This window comes from Nothoprocta perdicaria, unplaced genomic scaffold (assembly GCF_003342845.1).
Source record: "Nothoprocta perdicaria isolate Ctin4 unplaced genomic scaffold, notPer1 scaffold_48, whole genome shotgun sequence".
NCBI classification, from domain to species: Eukaryota; Metazoa; Chordata; class Aves; order Tinamiformes; family Tinamidae; genus Nothoprocta; species Nothoprocta perdicaria.
This window is the reverse complement of record NW_020455732.1, coordinates 676,912-694,941: the sequence shown is the minus strand read 5'-3', so window position 1 is coordinate 694,941 and position 18,030 is coordinate 676,912. Positions and strand designations below refer to the sequence as shown.

The 18,030-nt window shown below is 39.8% G+C and overlaps 1 protein-coding gene across 1 annotated transcript in view; it reads left to right on the top strand.

Annotated features, from left to right (window-relative positions):
* The window catches only part of COL22A1 (collagen type XXII alpha 1 chain), a 183,613-nt gene that overhangs the window by 83,278 nt on the left and 82,305 nt on the right, over positions 1–18,030 (top strand). Inside the window, exons 12-15 of the mRNA XM_026047153.1 lie at positions 7,255–7,308; positions 8,750–8,803; positions 11,497–11,550; positions 13,645–13,689. Of these exons, the coding sequence (XP_025902938.1) occupies positions 7,255–7,308; positions 8,750–8,803; positions 11,497–11,550; positions 13,645–13,689 (207 nt within the window). The remainder of the gene's footprint in view (positions 1–7,254; positions 7,309–8,749; positions 8,804–11,496; positions 11,551–13,644; positions 13,690–18,030) is intronic.

The window sequence follows — 18,030 nt, the reverse complement described above, 5'->3', positions numbered from 1 at the left end:
ATTAAAGCTGTCAGTGCTCTAAGTGGGTGACTCATGGAGTTTTGGGTGATTTTTGAGGGACTGATATTAAAGGACTCCCAATGACACCTTTGTTTTTTTTTTTTTTATTTTTTTCATGATAAGATCAGAAATATTTTATTTTACTTTTGGATAAAGAGGAGGTTCTTCCATGGGTAGGCCAGTATGGAAGAAAGACTAAAGAAAGTCTATAGAATTGACCTTGGAAGGATACAGCTTCCCTAGTCTGTTTAGCAAGGTGAAGGAAAAGGCCAGCAATTTACTTTAATTTGACAGGAAAATGAGAGTCTAACCATGTGGTTTAGACTGATGTTTCCATTATTTTCGTGTTTAGTTTGCTCTCATTTCCATTAACACAGGCCACAACCCGGAGCTGAAGTAAAATATGTGATTATAGGCCACAGCTGTTCTCAAGTTTGAAAAAAAAAATGTTTTTAAACTTGGCAGCTGCTTGAGGATCTGCAAGTGCAGGAAAGAGAAGCCACTGAACTTTACCAGATTGTGTAAAAGCATTATTCCTTTCTGTGTTTTTTGCTGTCCCTCCAATACCAGTTAATACCTAATCGTTCTATCACATCCTTGTATCTTTCCATCCACCTGCAAAGCCCTTCTTCCATTTATTTTAAATTACTTTGCTTTCAGAGAAATTTTGTTATGAGTCTGGATATGGCAGAATTCTTGTACAGTACTAGTTGTTGCCACTGTGAAGGAACACGTTATCCTAACAATTAAGTTAGCTGCTTCCTACTTTCATAGTTATCTACATCCCGTGGTCTGAGGGATCTGCATGGGATATAGATATAATCTGGGCACAATCCGTATGCATTATGTGCAGTTAATTGCATGGGGTAGCATAGCATAATATAGAGGGGACAAATCACTGAATAATGTGCAACAAATAAAGCTACTTGTACATATGATGAGTGTGTAATGCGAGGTAAAAGTAGTACTCCTTTTTGGAAGGATTCATTGAAGTCAAGGGGAGTCTCCTCATAGTTACTCACCCTAGTAATCTGTCTGCAGCAACTGAGAGTTCCTGTCCTCAAATGTCCCTTAGGTCTGGACCGATCATGGAGTCTGTGTCTTGCTCTGGACACTTTCCTATGTGTAGCTCAGAAAAGCTTCCTGATTTGCTTGTGAAACTTGCATTAATTCCTAAAGGAATTAAAAATGAAGTATTCAGTGTGATTTGTCTAATGATCTATCCTTATAATTTGCAGTACTTGTATTTTATAAATTTACTAAGCCAAACTTTCATGTTTTTTAATATACTTCCTCAGAGTTATTTTATTGCATATTGTTTATTTTTATTAAAAATGAATCAATAAAATATAAACAGATATAATACAAATACTTTATATAAATACAGAAGCTCAACTTTTTTCCATAAAACTATAGGATGAGAAATCAATAGGCCACCCCTAAAGCATATAATTACTCTGTCAAACCCAGAAAACGTAGGCCAAGCCAAAGAAGGGCTCTAATAGAAGCTGTGCTATCTTCCCATTCTGAACAGTAGTGTCTCCTGTCTTTGCTATTTTCCTGTTGTTGAGGCTTCTTTGGCATTACCTTCCTATGCTAGACCAGGCCTTTCTCCAGAAAGGGACAGTATTCAGAGCTCAGATATGCCTCAATTATTTGAGTGATGATAAGACATGCACTGGAGAAACATCTGTGCATGGTTTACATATCACCACCTGAATCTTATTGAGCTGCAGGTGGGAACACAGCCTGTGGAGGTACAGCTTTATTTTTAATTCCTCTCAGTGGCACCAGCAGTCTTAACCTTGGTGCAAGAAATGCAATAAGATTTTTCTTCTGCAGGGCTTAGTATCAACTGCTAGAGCCAACCCATTTTTGTGGTAGGGTACCTGGATCCTGCAGAACATGTCTGCTTAGCAGCTGTTCCGCTGCTCTATGTCCTCTGTCTCTGCTATTTCTTTACACATTGCTTTTGATTTCAAAAATGAGCTTTCAGGTGCAGCAACTATCACTTCATATTTATTCATAGAGTGACCCATGCAGGGAATAAATGAAGCATTGCTGTAATTTAAGTAAATAGTAACAGGATATCTATTGAAAAGCTTAAAATGGCATTTGTACTGCAGTAATATGTAGCTTCAGTGCTTTTAGTATGTACCTGCTCCCTTTTATGCAGCACCATATAATTCCTTGTGCCTGACATCATAGTCCTATCACAGGAAAAATCCTCTAGTTAGATTACAGCTTGCCAAATTTAGTCTTTTTTTGACAAATATTCTTACAAGCAGCAGTGAGTTAATGAATGTGTCTACCCACTAACCCTCCTGCAAAGGTTTGGTTCAAGTTCACTGTCTCTGCAGCACAGAGGATGGATTTCAGCAAATGGAGTTTGACTTAGAGTAAGAAAAGGACAGCACATCTGTGAACGTGCAAAGGGGAGTGCTCAGGAAAATCTGCCACCTTCCCTCTGAGCTTCATTTCTGAAGATGTAAATTCCCCAGCAAGAGCACCTTTTGAACAACATTATTGTGATTTCTTCTTTGGGCAACTGCACTGTCTTCCTCTATAAAGCTAAAGAAAATCTTAATTAAAGTGTTTTCCAGAATAGATGCACTAGCAGAGCCTGTTAATCCACAAATTGTGGAGAGAATGGTAACCTCTTTTGTTAATCTACCTGATCTGTTTGGAGGGGATGAGAGAGGAAATGGATACCCTTTTGGATACGCTGCCACTTCCATACATTATAGCAGTACACTGAGAGCCATGCTCTAGATTTAACCTGATCAAATTAATATTGGATATGTGGAGAGAAAAGGTGACTGTTTTATGATTCACTCTGACATTAGGAAGCTATGGTTCAAGAAAGTTGCTCCCTGAGGTAAATTGTGGTGGCCACAGCATTCTCTTCCAGCAAGTAGCATCCTCACTGGGGCTTTAACCCTGAGCTAAGGTGCAAATTGCTTCATCCTTGCTCATCCCTACCTGCCACTGCTATTTTGGCACTGTTTTAAAGAACTCCAGCATGGATGCTTTTTGTTTTGACATAGGCAACACAGTTGGTTCTTTTGCTTTTATGAAGGATTGAGCAGCTGCTGAATGTAGCTTTAGCCTGGCTGGGCTTTCTGCCTTTTGAGGGACATGAAGCGACTAGCTTGGGTTAATGGGGAGTTAATGGAAGCAGCAGAAGTAGAAGCCCTTCTAGTCTGGTGGAATATCTGTTTGTTCTGCAGCTGGCCATGGTTGTTAAACCTGTCTCTAGAGTCCAGCTTGCTTGTGCACAGTTTTCTGCCTAGGAAGGGGCTAGTGGCTTCTCAGAAATTGCTACTGCTAAAACCCACGTATTTGTAGGAGAGTTGAAGATGAAATTGAACTGCTTTGCTTAATAAATGAATAATTAATGTATGATTAAAAGCAAAAGTCTCTTGCTTCACCTAGGATAGCATTGGCTTAGGACGCAAGTTACTAATTGCATCTGGGAAGAAGAGCAACCTTATTGTTGGAGGTTTTTAAGACTAACATTGCTGAAGACCAGAACAACCTGGTCTTATTTCGCTATTGATGGTGCTTTGAGTGTGAAGTTGAATTAGAAACTTCATGAGGTCCTATCCAATCTGAATGACTGTATGACACTATCCATCAAACTTACTGACTGATGCAAGAATTAATTTTTCAGCCTACTAGGAGTTGCTATTTCATGTAGAAAGCACAAGATCAAATGTTGGTTAACCCTATTCCTCTGTTTAGTAAAGAAAAGATGTAATTATTTTTTAAGCTGTGTGGTGCACCTTGACATGGAATGGCATTTCTTTCAAGTATTATTGACCTCTTTGAGCAAATTATTTCCTAAAAAGTCATATTTGCTGTTTGATGTGTTTTTAGTCTCATTATGGAGACTATTAAAATATAGTGGATTGTATTTTTACCACTAGCTGCATTAGAAATTCCAGCCAAAGTGTTTCATGAAGGTTCAGTTACCAAGAAATCTGATTATTAAAGTATCTAATGACTTTAATTTGCATATATAGTGTAGATACTTTCTAGATACTGTCTTTTATTAACCTCTAAGAGCAAAGTATGCCTATAAATAAATAAGGACGGGTTTTGCTGTTTTGTCAAACACTAACTAGAACCTTGCCCTAGGGATGTATCTATGTAAGTCTGCTAGACTTCTCAGCAGGTAAAAAAGAAAATTTAAAAAAAAAAAAGAAAGAAAGAAAGAAAGAAAGAAAAAGAGAGTGATAGAATTTGGCCTGTATTTATCTGTCTGTGTAGGTAGTCCTTGTGTATTTACAGGCAACTTTACTCAGAAAATGCTGTTTCCTGTAATCAGCAACGCTAGATTTCTGTGCATTGATGGGGTGCCACCAAGGGACACCTCTTATGTAGAAAGTTGACCACTCCAAATTTTAAGTCCCCATGCTTTGAAATATGGCAATAGGTTTTCTTGGTGAAATGTTTCTAGGGTTGACTTGGAGGTAGCTTGAGATGAACTGGTTCAAGTGCAGCCAAGTTACAAGTGATTGATAAAACGGCATAATTACAGCATGTAATATAAGTTGACATTGAATCACAGAAAACAATAACTATGCCCGCTGTAAATCAGAGAATAACATTGCATCCCATACAAAGTGTCTAATGTGTTTGTTTTAGGGTGAAGAAGGATTTCAAGGCTTTCCTGGACTGAAAGGTGAAAAAGGAGAAAAGGTAAGCTTGAGTTTTTATTAATTTCACTGTGAAAGCTCAGAAGTTTGTAAGGGTACTTCAGAAGCTTTTGAAATCAGGCCATTCTTTAAGTGTTTTTTTTTTTTACCTCTGTATTTTTTGGTCTGTGTTAGCAAGATCTCAAGAGAAGGAGACTACACTGATATGCTGTTTGTCTGCAAAATATAAGAGAAATCTTTGAACCCATTTGACAAATATGTGGAAATCTTAAGGGCCTGAACACTGTAGTAGTCCGAAACAGGCTGTGAGAAATGCTAACACCTCTACTTGTGGAAACATTGGAATTTTTTCTGTATGAGATGTGGAAGGTCAAAGGTTGTCACGCCCTGTCTTGCATCAAATAAATACTGGAATGACTTGGCCGTTTGCTGCTTGTTCTGTCAGCCCCTTTTAGGAAACAATGATCCTAAAACAGGCTTACTGTATAGATGCTGTTGTAGTTTGAAGGTAGTGATGGACTGTTTTGGTAAGAAATGAATCCCCTTGCATTCCAGCCGATCCTCAGAGGTTAGAGGGACTGGCGATGGCTGGACTCATCTCTTAATAGGGATAACGAACACTGTGGAAGCTATGGGCCCAACTCGATAAGCACCAGATTCAGTCTTTTGACTGTAAGTCCCACAGCCTTTAAAAGAAGTAGTCAAGTTCATGAATAGCATGATTTATTCAAATGCAACATCTAGAGAACAGGTTTTGGATGTCAGTATAGGAAGTCCTTTACTACAGTTTGGGTTTTTTAGCTAATTCTGAAGTACAAATGTGCAATCATCTCTCCTCACCCCAGAAGAAGGGAGGGGGCTCTCAACCTCGAGAAGTCTCCTCAGGTGGCATCCTGAACCAAGATGTGGAAAGGATCAGCCCATCCACCGATCCGGAACTTAGATGGTGTCTTCCCTCCAACTTCTTCCCTCTTTAGTTCTCATTTTATATGTTTTTTTTTCTTCTTTTTTTTTTTTTCATTGAAGTATGTAGAGCTTTGAGTGACTGTAGCCATACTTATTTTTGTTATAGATTAGTGAAAAAGTCTCTTGCTTTCATTTCAAGACATAGTCAATCAAAAATGTAGAGTGCATTTTCAGTGAGGAGTGGTCGTACCTTGGAGGTGGGTAACTTTGGGGCTGGAAGTGTGTGTTTGTGTTACAGTGAGCAAAGTTCATCCAAAAGGAGAGATTTGCCACCCTTGCTGGCTCTGAACCAGACATCTCATCATATATCTCCCATTGAGCAGCTACTGGTGGTTTATCAGTGGCCCAGAACAGAGAGTACCACAGAGTTTGGCCTCAATGTCTTCACTCCTCTCCACCCTCTGTTACTCCTCTTTGCAGCTGCTTGGAGGGCAGATTGTGCTGTCTGTAGAGGAACAGAGTCTGCAAACCAACCATCCTGGAAGTGACAACTGTGTATCACCTCAAGGAAGCTTCTGTAATGCCAAAACTTCTGTTAGACACTAGTTTTTCTCTGCTCCCCCCTTTTAAAGCAGTTATTCCACAGACTCTTATTTACTTTGGAGACAATAGTCCAAAATGCCTTAAATCCTACTTGTAGGAGAGATTTTGGGAATTTAGGTCTTTTATGGGTCTTGTAAAATAGCACATTGAGGATTTCAAGATAAAAACAAAGAAAAAAAGAAAACAAAAAAAATCAAGTAAAACATAGCAAACAAGTTTAATCAGAACATAGAATTGCAGTCTGTGTCTGCTTTTCATTTGATTTATTTTTATTGTTATTATTTTTTTTTTGGTAAAACCAGTTGAAAAGAAACTGCTGCAGTGCCTAAAAAACACCAGGCCAGTTCTTCCCCTTATACGTTTCCTTGCATATTCTGCTTCTTTTTTCTTTCCATTTTCCGTTCCTTAGATTGCCAGCTGCTTGGAGAAAAATTTGGCTTTCTTCTGCATCTAGTGCAGTCCCCGTTATCTTTGGCTCTGTCAATCTGAACGAATTTACTCCTGTTCCTCCTAGTGTATAGACAGGTTAAAAAAAAAAAAAAGTAAAAAGAGGGGGGGAGGAGGAAAAAAAAGTACGAAAACAATGCGTGTTTTTCTCTTTGTTTTATAACTTTGTGCTCCGAGATTGACTTCTTGGTGGGTAGAGCAGTTCATGAAGTTTACTTGAGTTCTTGAGGCTTCTCTTTTTGCTTTTAGACTCATTGTGTATGTGTATTATAACTGTGCCTACTGGCTTCTGGGGTTTAAGATGGATGGTTTTATTCTAAAAACATAGAATAAAAAAAGGAGCTAAAATAATACTAAGCTGATTCAGAGGTGACATGTCTAATTAGCTGCGAAGTTTTCATATTAATTTATTTTTAAATGAGTTAAGTGGCTAAGAGTGCCTAGTTCCTCATTAGCAGCTCATCAGTTGGCCTGTAGTGTGTTAATATCAGCAGCAGCTCCTCCAGAAACTGTAAATAATAAATGTTTGCATAGAAATGATTCTTCTCATTCCCTATTCTCCTCTTGCTTTATTACTCATGTCTTTGCACTTGATGCTGACGTTAATACTATGCTGATGATAATTCTGTTGTTACAGGGGTCCCTGGGCTCACCCGGTCCCCCTGGGAAGGATGGAGCAAAAGGAGAAACCGTAAGTGTTTTTGTTCCTCTCTAGAATCCTTTGTTTTCTGCGTAAGCCAAGCAGTGGAAATCAATCTGTATTGACTGGAATATGGCTTGGAGATTTGTGTGGCCGTTTTAGGAGCAGCAGTAACAAATGGCAAGAGGTTAATAACGCCAGCCCTCCCCCTCGCGCTTTCACAATGGCTATGGATGTCGTATGGATTTGCTATCCCAAGAGACTCCTGGGCTGGGGCTGTTGCAATTCATTAAGCCAAGAAGAAGGGGCAGGCTGGCAGCCTGTGCTTAGGGACCTGCTGCTGCAGCTGTGTTGCTTAATAACTGCAGCCCCAAAGCTTGACTGTTTGTTTTGAGGCTGGCAAAGAGTTATTGGCGGGTGGAGGGTAGATGTATGGGACCATCTTGTGCTTTCAGGAGCAAATGGGCAGGAATGAGAAAAATAGGCATCCCGGCCACAGAAGGCTTACCTCCCCCTGAACAGTGCTTAAATACTCAGAGTACGGGAAGAGCTGCAGGCTAGCTCAAAGGAAGATGAAACAAGCCAAATATTGCCTTTAACAGAATTTCAGTTAAGGCAGAAAAAACACACACTTTCCAGCACATTACATAAGTTAGTTTTAGAGTTTTCCTGCTTTGCCCTGCATGATCGCTGGAGCCCATAGGCTGCCTGTTGAACCTACTAGTCCTAATGGGCTATTTTTCTAAAATCTTTGGGTTTGACTGCTCCTTTTTTTGCCTCAGCTATAGACCTCATCATCTCTTTGTTATTCCTTCTTGGAAGACATGTGGTTGGAAGAACTTTGGGAAAGGATTCTTTGCAAGAGCATAAATGCACCTAAGGAATAGTACACAGCAGAAAATGTTCAAGTTTCTTGTTGTTGTCATTCTTTCTCTGCTTTTTGCCATACTTGACACAGGTCCCACTGACACTTGTCCCGTCCATGCAAAGTACTGCCAGTTCTGAGGGATGAAGATGTTCCCAGATAGTTTCCAGAATTTATGTAACTTTTGCCCTAAATGGCATGATCTGAGATCTGGCAGTGACATCCTGCGATATAGTGTCCTAATATTAGGACTTGTAGAATTTCTTAAACTTATTGCACTGAAAGATGACTATTAGAGATCTAATTCATAGCATTATCTCCAAGGAATCAGCATATATAAATCGTAGATGGTGCAAGCTTTTCACCATTTGAGGAACTCATTTCTTACTGCTCAGGTTGCTGTGTCTGAAGAACAGATGAGTATTTACTTCAGTGTTCTTTTATCTCTTGCTGCTTTTATTTTTGCAAAGAAAGCACCTGCAAATTTCCAGATTTTTGAATAGTAGTACTCAGTTCTGTAGCTATGGGCTACTGCTTTCATTTCTAAAGATCTATATAATAATGGTTTTGAGTCATTCTAACCTATACAAGAGTAGCCTTTACCACTGATGACGTTGTTGCTTACAGGGTGAACCAGGACAGCCAGGAGAATTTGGACTGCCTGGACCGGCAGGTCCAAAGGTGAGTTTTCTGTTTCTGCTCTATATGAGTAGATATATATATTTTCTTGCTCAGAAATGCTGGTCAGCTGAGTCTCTCTTATCGCTTGATACATACAGGCTTTCTTTGTTCTGCATGTTTTTTAACGGTAGCATTGTAAGCCAATAGGTTGCGTGATACCTCTTACTCCTAATGGTATGAATTCTTCACCCTTGCTTTGTAAATTTTTATAGACCAAAGTCAGCTGAGGTATTTACATTTACCTGTAGAAGGGCTTGATTCTGCAAAATGCTGCATATTTCCAACTGGGACGATCAGTAATCTCTAAAGCAGAATGAATAGTTCAATAAAGTATTGAGGCAGTGATGGAATCACTGTGCAGCAGCCCTAAGGGCTGGGCAGGAGAAGTGCTGATGTGGCTGAACCTGGACAGTGACTAGATGATGCCAAGTGTTCACATTGAAGAGTTGACCTCTGCTAGCCCCAGCCTCTCAACTGGAGTGTCTAAATATAGCATGATTGTTTGCTTTCACTGTGACTTTTATTTATTTTCATAGGCACACTGGCTGCGTGCAGTGTCCTTGAGCTAGGTTCTGGACTGAGCTATTTTAAGAAACAATTCCAGTTGTGCTGACATGGCTTTAAAACATAAAATATGGGTCATCACGCTCCTTTACTCTCAGCATCAAAGCCAACCACCTCACTGGTGTGGAACAGGCTGTGCTAAGATGGGTTGGGGTTGGTGACCGGAAAGGTCACATCCCCAATTACTGCTGTAATGGCTGGGTTTTTGTCAGATCACTTATCTGTATTTAAAATCGTCAGCAGCAATACGGTGACTTTGAAACCTTGAGGTCCTACCCTAGGCTCCATGGAGAGCTAACTTGCAGTTTCTCTGATGGTTTGGGATTCAGTTCTTCTTGGCTCAATCCGTCTTCATTTGCATTGAGACAGGCAAGAGCAGTGCACGCTCAGAAATTCAGCCAACTGCTTAACTACTTGGCTGAAGGATTTCTAATCTTTTGCCTTGATGGCAACTGTAGGCATGTCCTTTTATTTATTTATTTATTTATTTATTTATTTATTTATTTATTTATTTATTTATTTATTTTAAGAAGGTGCCAAGCAATTTTTACAGACCTCATTGACTGTGTGGTGAAACTTCCAGTAACAGACATTTGGGTATTGCAGATTTCTAGTAAGAGCACTGTAATCCCCAGTGGTCCCTAGATGGATGATAAGTAAGGTCCCTAGATGGATGAAGTGCCCTCAGCATCCCATCTCTACGCTTACTGCTCGTGCTGCTCAGTGAAATCTCTGGGGGAGACTGTCCCCACCTCAGTGTCCTCAGGATAAAATTGTTCTTTTTTTCTTCTCAAACTCTGCAGGTAAACTTCAGTGGTCACTAAAAAGGAAGTCTGATCTTGGTAACTACAAGTGGGTAAAAGAAAAGTAGGACTGTCAAAATAGCCTTATGCTATTCAATAGCATCTTCCAATTACAGAAGAGCCTACAGTGATTTGGGATGGCAAGAAATATCTGTTGGTTGCTGAAGAAGGTTGCCACATAAATAATGGAAGAAATGGCCTAAAAAAGGGCTGTACTGTGAATCCCTCACTGCACACTTAGCAGTTCAAGTTTAAATTTTTGAGAGTTCAAGTTTGAATTTAGTCTGTACAATCCTGCAGCTAATATTCAACCTTTACTTTCTTTTCTTTTTTTTCTGTACCTTTATAAAAGGTTAAAGAGACTTTTAGTGGCTGTCATTACTGTGGCACTGAACTGACAGAGATATCTATACTTGATACAAAAAAAATGAAAAAGAAAAATTTAAACCTTTGAAATATAAGATATTAGGTGATGCTTTCATTTTGACAATTTTTCTTATTTCTGTTTGCTTCAGCTGTAGAAGGTCTAACACTTTACTGGTTTACCAGACACTGTCTCAACACAGGCCTTGACTGGGGCTCAGCAAGCCTTCTCATCCAGACAAATCTATTTTTTTTCTATCTATATCTTTCATTGACTGTAAAAAATACAATTTACATAACAGTCTGAGCTGAACTTAGGTACTTTGGACAACTTAAAGCAGACTTCTCTTTCTGTAGGGGTTTTGACCAGACTACAATAGCATTATTTTCCTGCAGGCTGAAGGCAGAGATTAACTGTGTGCCTGCTCTGCTTGCTCACGTGGTGCAAGTCAGTCCTTAGGTGCCTAATGATGCAGAGAACCCAGAGCGGCCTGTGTTGTCCATATGCAAACCCACTTCTGTTTTGTGCTACTGAGGCTTTGAATTTTCCCTAGAGCTTGTGGGATGGTTCGCTTCCACATAAGTGAGTTCATCCAGTTTACAGTTGTTCTCGTAAACTGTTCATAAGTTTACCAGTCTTACCAAAACTTCTGAAACAACCTTCATAGGAACTTGCGCATATCGGTGTGCCTTTACAGGGCAAGGTTGAAAGCAGAACGGTAAAACTGAAGAATTTGATATAACTGCTAATGCCTCCATAAAGGAAGAGATTTGAGAGTCACGTTGGGCAAGTTGTTGGAAAGCTGGGCAATGTTTTGTGTAGTAGCACTAAGGCAGCCGAGAAGCCTCAGGAGTCTGATGAGAGCTGAGGAGGTGCAAGTTTAATTTCTGACTAATCTGTTTTATTCTTACTCTTTTATGTGAAAGTTTTTATTGTTTTACTGTATCTAACTTCCTTACCAGGGATCTGAAGGAAAACAAGGTCCTCCAGGAATTAAAGGCTATGTAGGAGCACCGGTAAGTCATGACTTTCTTATTATATTTTGGCAGTCTGGAAACTTTTTCCACTTTTTCAGTGTGTCTGCTCACCTATCTCTTTTATTAAGTGGTATAGGGTATGTCTGACAACTTATCTTTTGTATGTCCAAATAGTGACATTTTCTCATCTTCACTGTTTTTTTTTTTTTTTTTTTTTTCTGACTTTTTAAAGAGAGAATAGACCTCTTGCCAGTAGAGAGCTGTCTGTAGAAATGACTTGATTACCAAGATAACAGCTGGGGATTTTTTGATGTTCCCACTGTAATGCATTTGCTTTGGCTTATGTTGATGCACCATTTATAGGTGGTTTGAAAGCTTCATCACAACACCAAGCAAAAATGCCACCTCTCAGCAGGTTTCCAGTCATGATTTCAAAACTATCAAGGCATATATAGCACTTTGAGCTCAGGAGGCAAACCTACCTTTGATAAACAGACAGCAAGACCAAAATAAATCAGATGACTATTCAGTTAGCACCTTTGTCTCATGGCCTCACCTTGGTAATGGAGGTGACCTTTAAGTTGGTGTTGTAAAAGCTGATTGGATTTCCTAAAGCTTAATGACCTGACTGTACATCAGTGTACATCAGTAGCACACTCATACACTGAAAGATTTCTCTGTGATGACCAAGTTCTTGCAGACAACTTGCTGCAGAAAGGTCCAGTGTTTCCAAAACAGCTTTGCCCAGGTGTAAGCCTCTTCGGCTTCTTGTAAGGCTGAGTTGTATTGGGGCTGAAGGAGATGAAGTAGTTAAGGCAGTGACTTTATAGAGCCTTACAGCATTAATGAGAGAAAAAAAAAAAAAAAAGACAAAATTAAGAGACTGCTTCCTTCTTGCTCCTTTGTGTCATTTTTGTGTGTGAAGCAAAGCACTCAGTGCAGCACTTTTGGTCCACTGTTACCTAACACCTAATTTCCATCATCAGACTTGTATTTGGATTGTTGGTGAGTAACAAGGCTGCAATCATCCTGTCAGTGTACCTGATGGTGCTGTAGATAATAGTGCATTAAAGGATTCATATTTTAAACCTCTTCCCATCTGCTTTTTAGAAGTAGTGAGGTTGTTGTTTTGCAGCATGTGAAGTGATAAATTATTAGTTTAAACCATTAGTGATGGACAGGACTATGCAGAGTTCATCCACCATCATTCATGATTTAAAAGCTGGATATCTTAATTAACTAAATTACCTTCTGGACCAAATAAGACCAGACAGGCAGTTCTCATCAGCTTGGAGTTGGACCTGCACTATTGTGTAAAGCAGACTACAGTTTAAAGTGCAAATGCACTAGAATAGGAAATGTTTAAGCTTTGGCAGTTTTGTGGAGTTTGCTATTGATTGAGCATATTTGTCTGATTATAGTCATTAGGTGATTGCACAGTTGCTACAATAAAGTGCAAGGTGCTTCCTGAACTAAGGGAAGGTGAAATCAGTGGTTGCTCACTAATTTTATTGCCTGTGCTATCCTTTATCAAACAAAACCCCAGTCAGTGGGGCTCTGGTGTGCCTGAAAGGAGCTGAATTACCCAGTTCCTTTGAACTCTGACATTTGATTTCCAGTTCAGAAATGAGCTTGAGCTCCTGGGACAGAGATTAGACAGTGTCAGTTCTTAGAGATACCTGTTTTCTGCCTAGTTGCTGTATTCAAAACCATAGGAATGGGCATTTTTCCTTGCAAATGTAATAGAAGACAACACTAATGGAAAAATCTACTAAGTTCCCATTGTTTTATGAACACATGAAAAATACAGAGCAGTGGGTGGTTTCCAGAATGTCTGCTTCTGTGGGGTGTTCCCTATCCTTACTCACTCCTGCAGGTGGGAGGGACATGTGTCTGGTGGCAGTATAGTATTACAGATGTTCTTGGGCTCACAGGTCAGCCCCGCTCTGAGAGTCTACTTAGACAATGTTTGTGGCCAAGTTTGAGGACTGGCAATATGGAAAAAGTCCTTGAGGTTAACTTGAATAGATGTGCAGACAGAGTCAGTGGTTTGGTGACTAAACCAGTTCCTCCTTAGAGAACTTCTTTGTTTAAGCTTTTAAATCTCTTTTTTTTTTTTTTTTTTTTTTTTAGGGTCTACAAGGAGAAAGAGGAGAAAAGGGAACACGTGGAGATAAGGTATTGCTAAGCCTGGCTGTGTGCTAGGAAAAGCTAACCTGCTCTTTCTCTGCACCCTTGGCTCTTTACGAGGGGAAAAGTCTTGGCCAGGCTTTGGGGACAGATGATGGGGAGTCTTTGCAATGCTCTGAGTTTCCCGGCATTGTCTGGAGTGACTTCCCTTGGGAGTCTAGATCTGTCTGCTGAGCCAGGCAGGGAGGAAAGAAAGGAGGGACATGGTGAAAGGATGTCACTGGGGACAGCTGGTGCAGTGTGTCACCTAGGAACCCTAAGTGACCACCTGTGACAGCATTTTCCCACAATGCTACCAGTTTCTTGCATTTTTCAGCTTCCTACGTGCATTCTTGTCTTCTCCCATCACTGAAACAATTTTGAATCAGTTTCAGTTACTTTTTATGTTAAAGGCTTCATTGAACTGGTGCTGCTCCCCAGTTTTCAGCTCTTTTCTGGGAATACCAGAATACTCCTTGATAAGGTGTCAAAGCCTGGATGGTTTTTGAACTACTGGATTAATCAAGTAGCACTTTGGTTTTCTCTACCACCCAAAGCAAGCACTGAAACCACCGTCTGGTACTGAGCAGGAAAAGTGCATGTGCTGTGATATAGCCTGGAAAGTGCCCTCAGTGCAGGCCAGGCAGCAAAGACCATAAGCCTTTGGTGGAAGTTAATGCAGGCTGTGACTGTTCCAGTTCACAACTCCCTGAGAGTGTTTCTGTGCAATGGGTGGAGATGGCTGAATGTGGTTTTACAGAAAAGAAGCTAAGTGCCTATTATACATGGGATAAGGTTTAAAGCATCTGGGCAGGTACAAAGCTTTTCATTATTCCAGTTTGTTTATCATAGTCAGATCTCAGGTGCACTGACCCCCTAATGCTTCTCCGAAGTGCCGTCAAGAATACATTTTGCTTCTACTATAAAGAGAAATAAATACTAGTGCAGAGCTGTCCCACAAACTGAGAGAGATGGAGCAGAGATGGGCTCTTGGCTAACAGAAGTAGCCTCTTTTCTTAGTTGAGCAAAACAGGTTGTAGGGCATGTCTTGCCTGCACTAAGTGATTTGCAGTGCTGTGCAATGGCCTGTTTATGTCCCAAACCAGTCCTGGAACAAGACTATCTCAGTGCTGAGCTGGCAGGTTTGCCTATGTTCAAGCTGTCTTTGGTGGCACCTGGATGTATGGGAAGAGTTACTAGCTTCCTAACTTGGCCTTGTTCCCATTTCTCACTCTCCATCTCCTTCTGGGAGAGAAACCCTGAGATTTGCACCCTGGTACTTACTGGCACAAATGATCAATATGCCCTTAGTGTGAGATAGAATTTGGGCTCACTGTGTGTTGCAGTCTCTGCTCCCAGCATCCATTCTGTTTATGATAAAGTAGGGATGACTGTATTTCATATTATCTATTCTCACCACTGCAGCTGCAGCAAAATGCTGGATTTCACTTTATCTTTCCCTGTGCCTTTGCCTCAGCCCTTTGCAGGACTGGTTCAATGTTGTGTCTAGCCAGTCTCTCAGCTGCTTTTTCCTGAGGCAAGGTTGTCTAATCTGCTGGAATTTTTGGCTTCTGGAAGAAAATACATCTTTCTGACATCACCGTGATGGGAGAGGAAGTTGGAGCAGTGAGTGGGCAGACAGCTGACTAAGCTAGAGAAAGATTAAAGTATGAAAGAAATGAATTGGATTTTGTTTCGTTACGAGGACGTTCAAAATTTAAAGCCTCTTATTTATTTTTCTTTATTTCCCTCCTTCTTGGAACAACCATGAGAGCCAGGATCTCTGCTACAACAATTGTGCTCTGATTTACCAGGCTTTGATGCTGTTCTCACAACACACACTGCCATTGCTTTATCTTCTACCAGTTGGGATTGCTGTGAAAACTGTGGGCGTTAATGTGGCGGGCCAAGTATCTCCTTGTCTGCTGTTCAGTCCGTAACTTGAATACAGCCACCTCCACAACCTGTATTTCTCTACATCTAAGGGAAAAAAAGGCTCCTTGTCTCTAGCCTGTGCACTGATGCTGGTCTATTGGACTAGCATCCTACTACGGCAAGAGACTGAATATCCTGTAATGCATCTTGATGTCACATTCTTATAACCTGGGATCTCAAATGACAATATGGAATTTTTATAGTGAGGTTCCCAGGTCTTGTCTTATCTGTTATGGCTGCACTTTTGGAGAGCTGTAACATGCATGTTGGCATATGCATGATGGCCACCTCCTGTCCTTGTCACTTCTAGTGGGCTCTCTGCAGACCACATAAGCTTCTTAAAGGTAAGTTTGCTCTGCCACCAAAAACCCTAGATTGTAATACTTGACATGTTGAATGTGTGCCACAGTTCAATGTGTCGTGAAGCACTGGTTTTGCTAAATAAGCACATATCTCTAGCTAATAAATCCTTGTGAGCTCCCAAGCTGTATTTGAGAAGAACTTGTAGAAGAAGGCATCTGAGCTGAGGTTTTAGAATAAACCACTTAATTTTTTTCCTTTTTAGAAAAAGGATACATTGTTTTTCCTATATGCCTTTTTTTTTTTTTTTTTTTTTTAAAGAATGGGGGAAAAAGGAAATTTAAAGTGACTTTTTTTTTCTGAAAAAATAACTGGAAGCACAGTTCTTGAGCATTTTCATGCAGCTGTAGTGTATACAATTGTATAAATAATACATTTGCTTTTCCCAGCCCCCATTAGCAGCAGTAGGAATATTGACTCTTTTCTGTTTGGGCAGTTAAATGAGTGTATGTGAGTACTCATTGCTGCAGTGTATTGATGTTAAAAAATTCTCCAGAGAATATAGTGCTCATTTTTTCAACAATTACCAGACTGTTGCTTACTGAAAGTATCAAATGTAGGATATTCACGGTTCAGTCAGACAGTGAAAATGTTCTGGTGCATGTGAAAACTATTGCTGCAAAGGAGAATAGATTAGAATGTCCATATCTGGTTTTCTACGATTTTCTGTGGGATATGGTCTCTTTAATTCCATTCCTTGGATGCATAATTTTGAAATAATGTTTTTGTTAGAAGATAGGTTGACTTTCTAAAGGAGGAAAAAATAAATTGATTTGCGAATTGATTTCTTGCAAATCAACTTGCTGAATCAATATATTTTTAAAGGAAGTAATTAAATCTGACGGTGTAAGTGTTGGTGTGCGGATAATAACTCAGGTCTAGTCTTGGGACTGTAGGATATTGATCAGAATTTAAATGTCTGAAAGTTTTAAAAACAGAAAATCTAATATTTTGCCATCTTGTAGAATATTTGTAAAACCCATTTTTATATGTACATCTGTGCTAATGCTGGCAGTGTACATTTAATTGTTTGTACTCAATAATGGGTGCAGGTTTGAAGGAAAGTCACCATTTCATGTTACAGAGGTTTAAGAGCTTAAACAGTAGGAGAAAATCCCTATTCAAAAAAGTTTTAACTTAAAGGGGATAGACAGGCAAGAGCCACAGGCCAGCTAGAAAAGTAGAGTTCTGCAGAAAGTTGTCATTGATCTTTTCATCATTGCCATCACGGACCTGGATGATAAAATACTGAAAATGGTTATTCAGTTGAAGTATGAGACAAGGCTGGGAGGGACTTGGAAATACAGCAGAGGTCAGGATTAGAATTCAGAATGATCCAGAAACCATAATCCTCTAAAGCGTAGGATGACATTGACAAGGGGAAACTGCAAGACACTACGTATATGCAGGAAACAAATTCCATACTAGTGCAGAATGGGGACTGATGCAAATGCTGACAAAAACAGCCATTCTACAGAAAGAGGCTGAAGCATTAGAGCAAGGCAAGCACTGACCTGGGGTTTAAACTGAAGCATAGTTTGTAAGGCGTGAAATAAGCTTTCTGCTCAGAGTTAATAAGGCCACAGCTTGTCCAGTTTGGGCACCAAACTACAGTAAAGATGACAAATGCAAAGTGCCCAAAAGAGGTCTAAAAAATGTAACCCATGAAGAAGAGCTGAAAGAACTGAAGATGTTTAGTCTAGGGATGCTTGAAGGAGATTTTTCTCTCTCTTTTTTTTTTTTTTTTTTTTTTTTTGTTAAGTCTTTAAACACATAAAAGGCTGTTGTCAAGATGAAGGGAACAGTCTGTTCTCTATGTCCAGCGGGGTTAGGGAAAGAGATACTTGTCTGAAACTGCATCAAGAAGTTGAATTTAGATGAGAAGAAATATCCACAGGTAGGAAAAATAAAGCTTTGGAATGGATTGCTTGCTGAGTTTGGGGACTCTACAGCTTTGAAGACTTACAAGAATGGATTAATTGATCTCCGAGGTTAAGGAAATCAAAGGTGAAAAATCACAGGTCTTTGCCAGCTGTGTAGAAATGAGCTATTGCT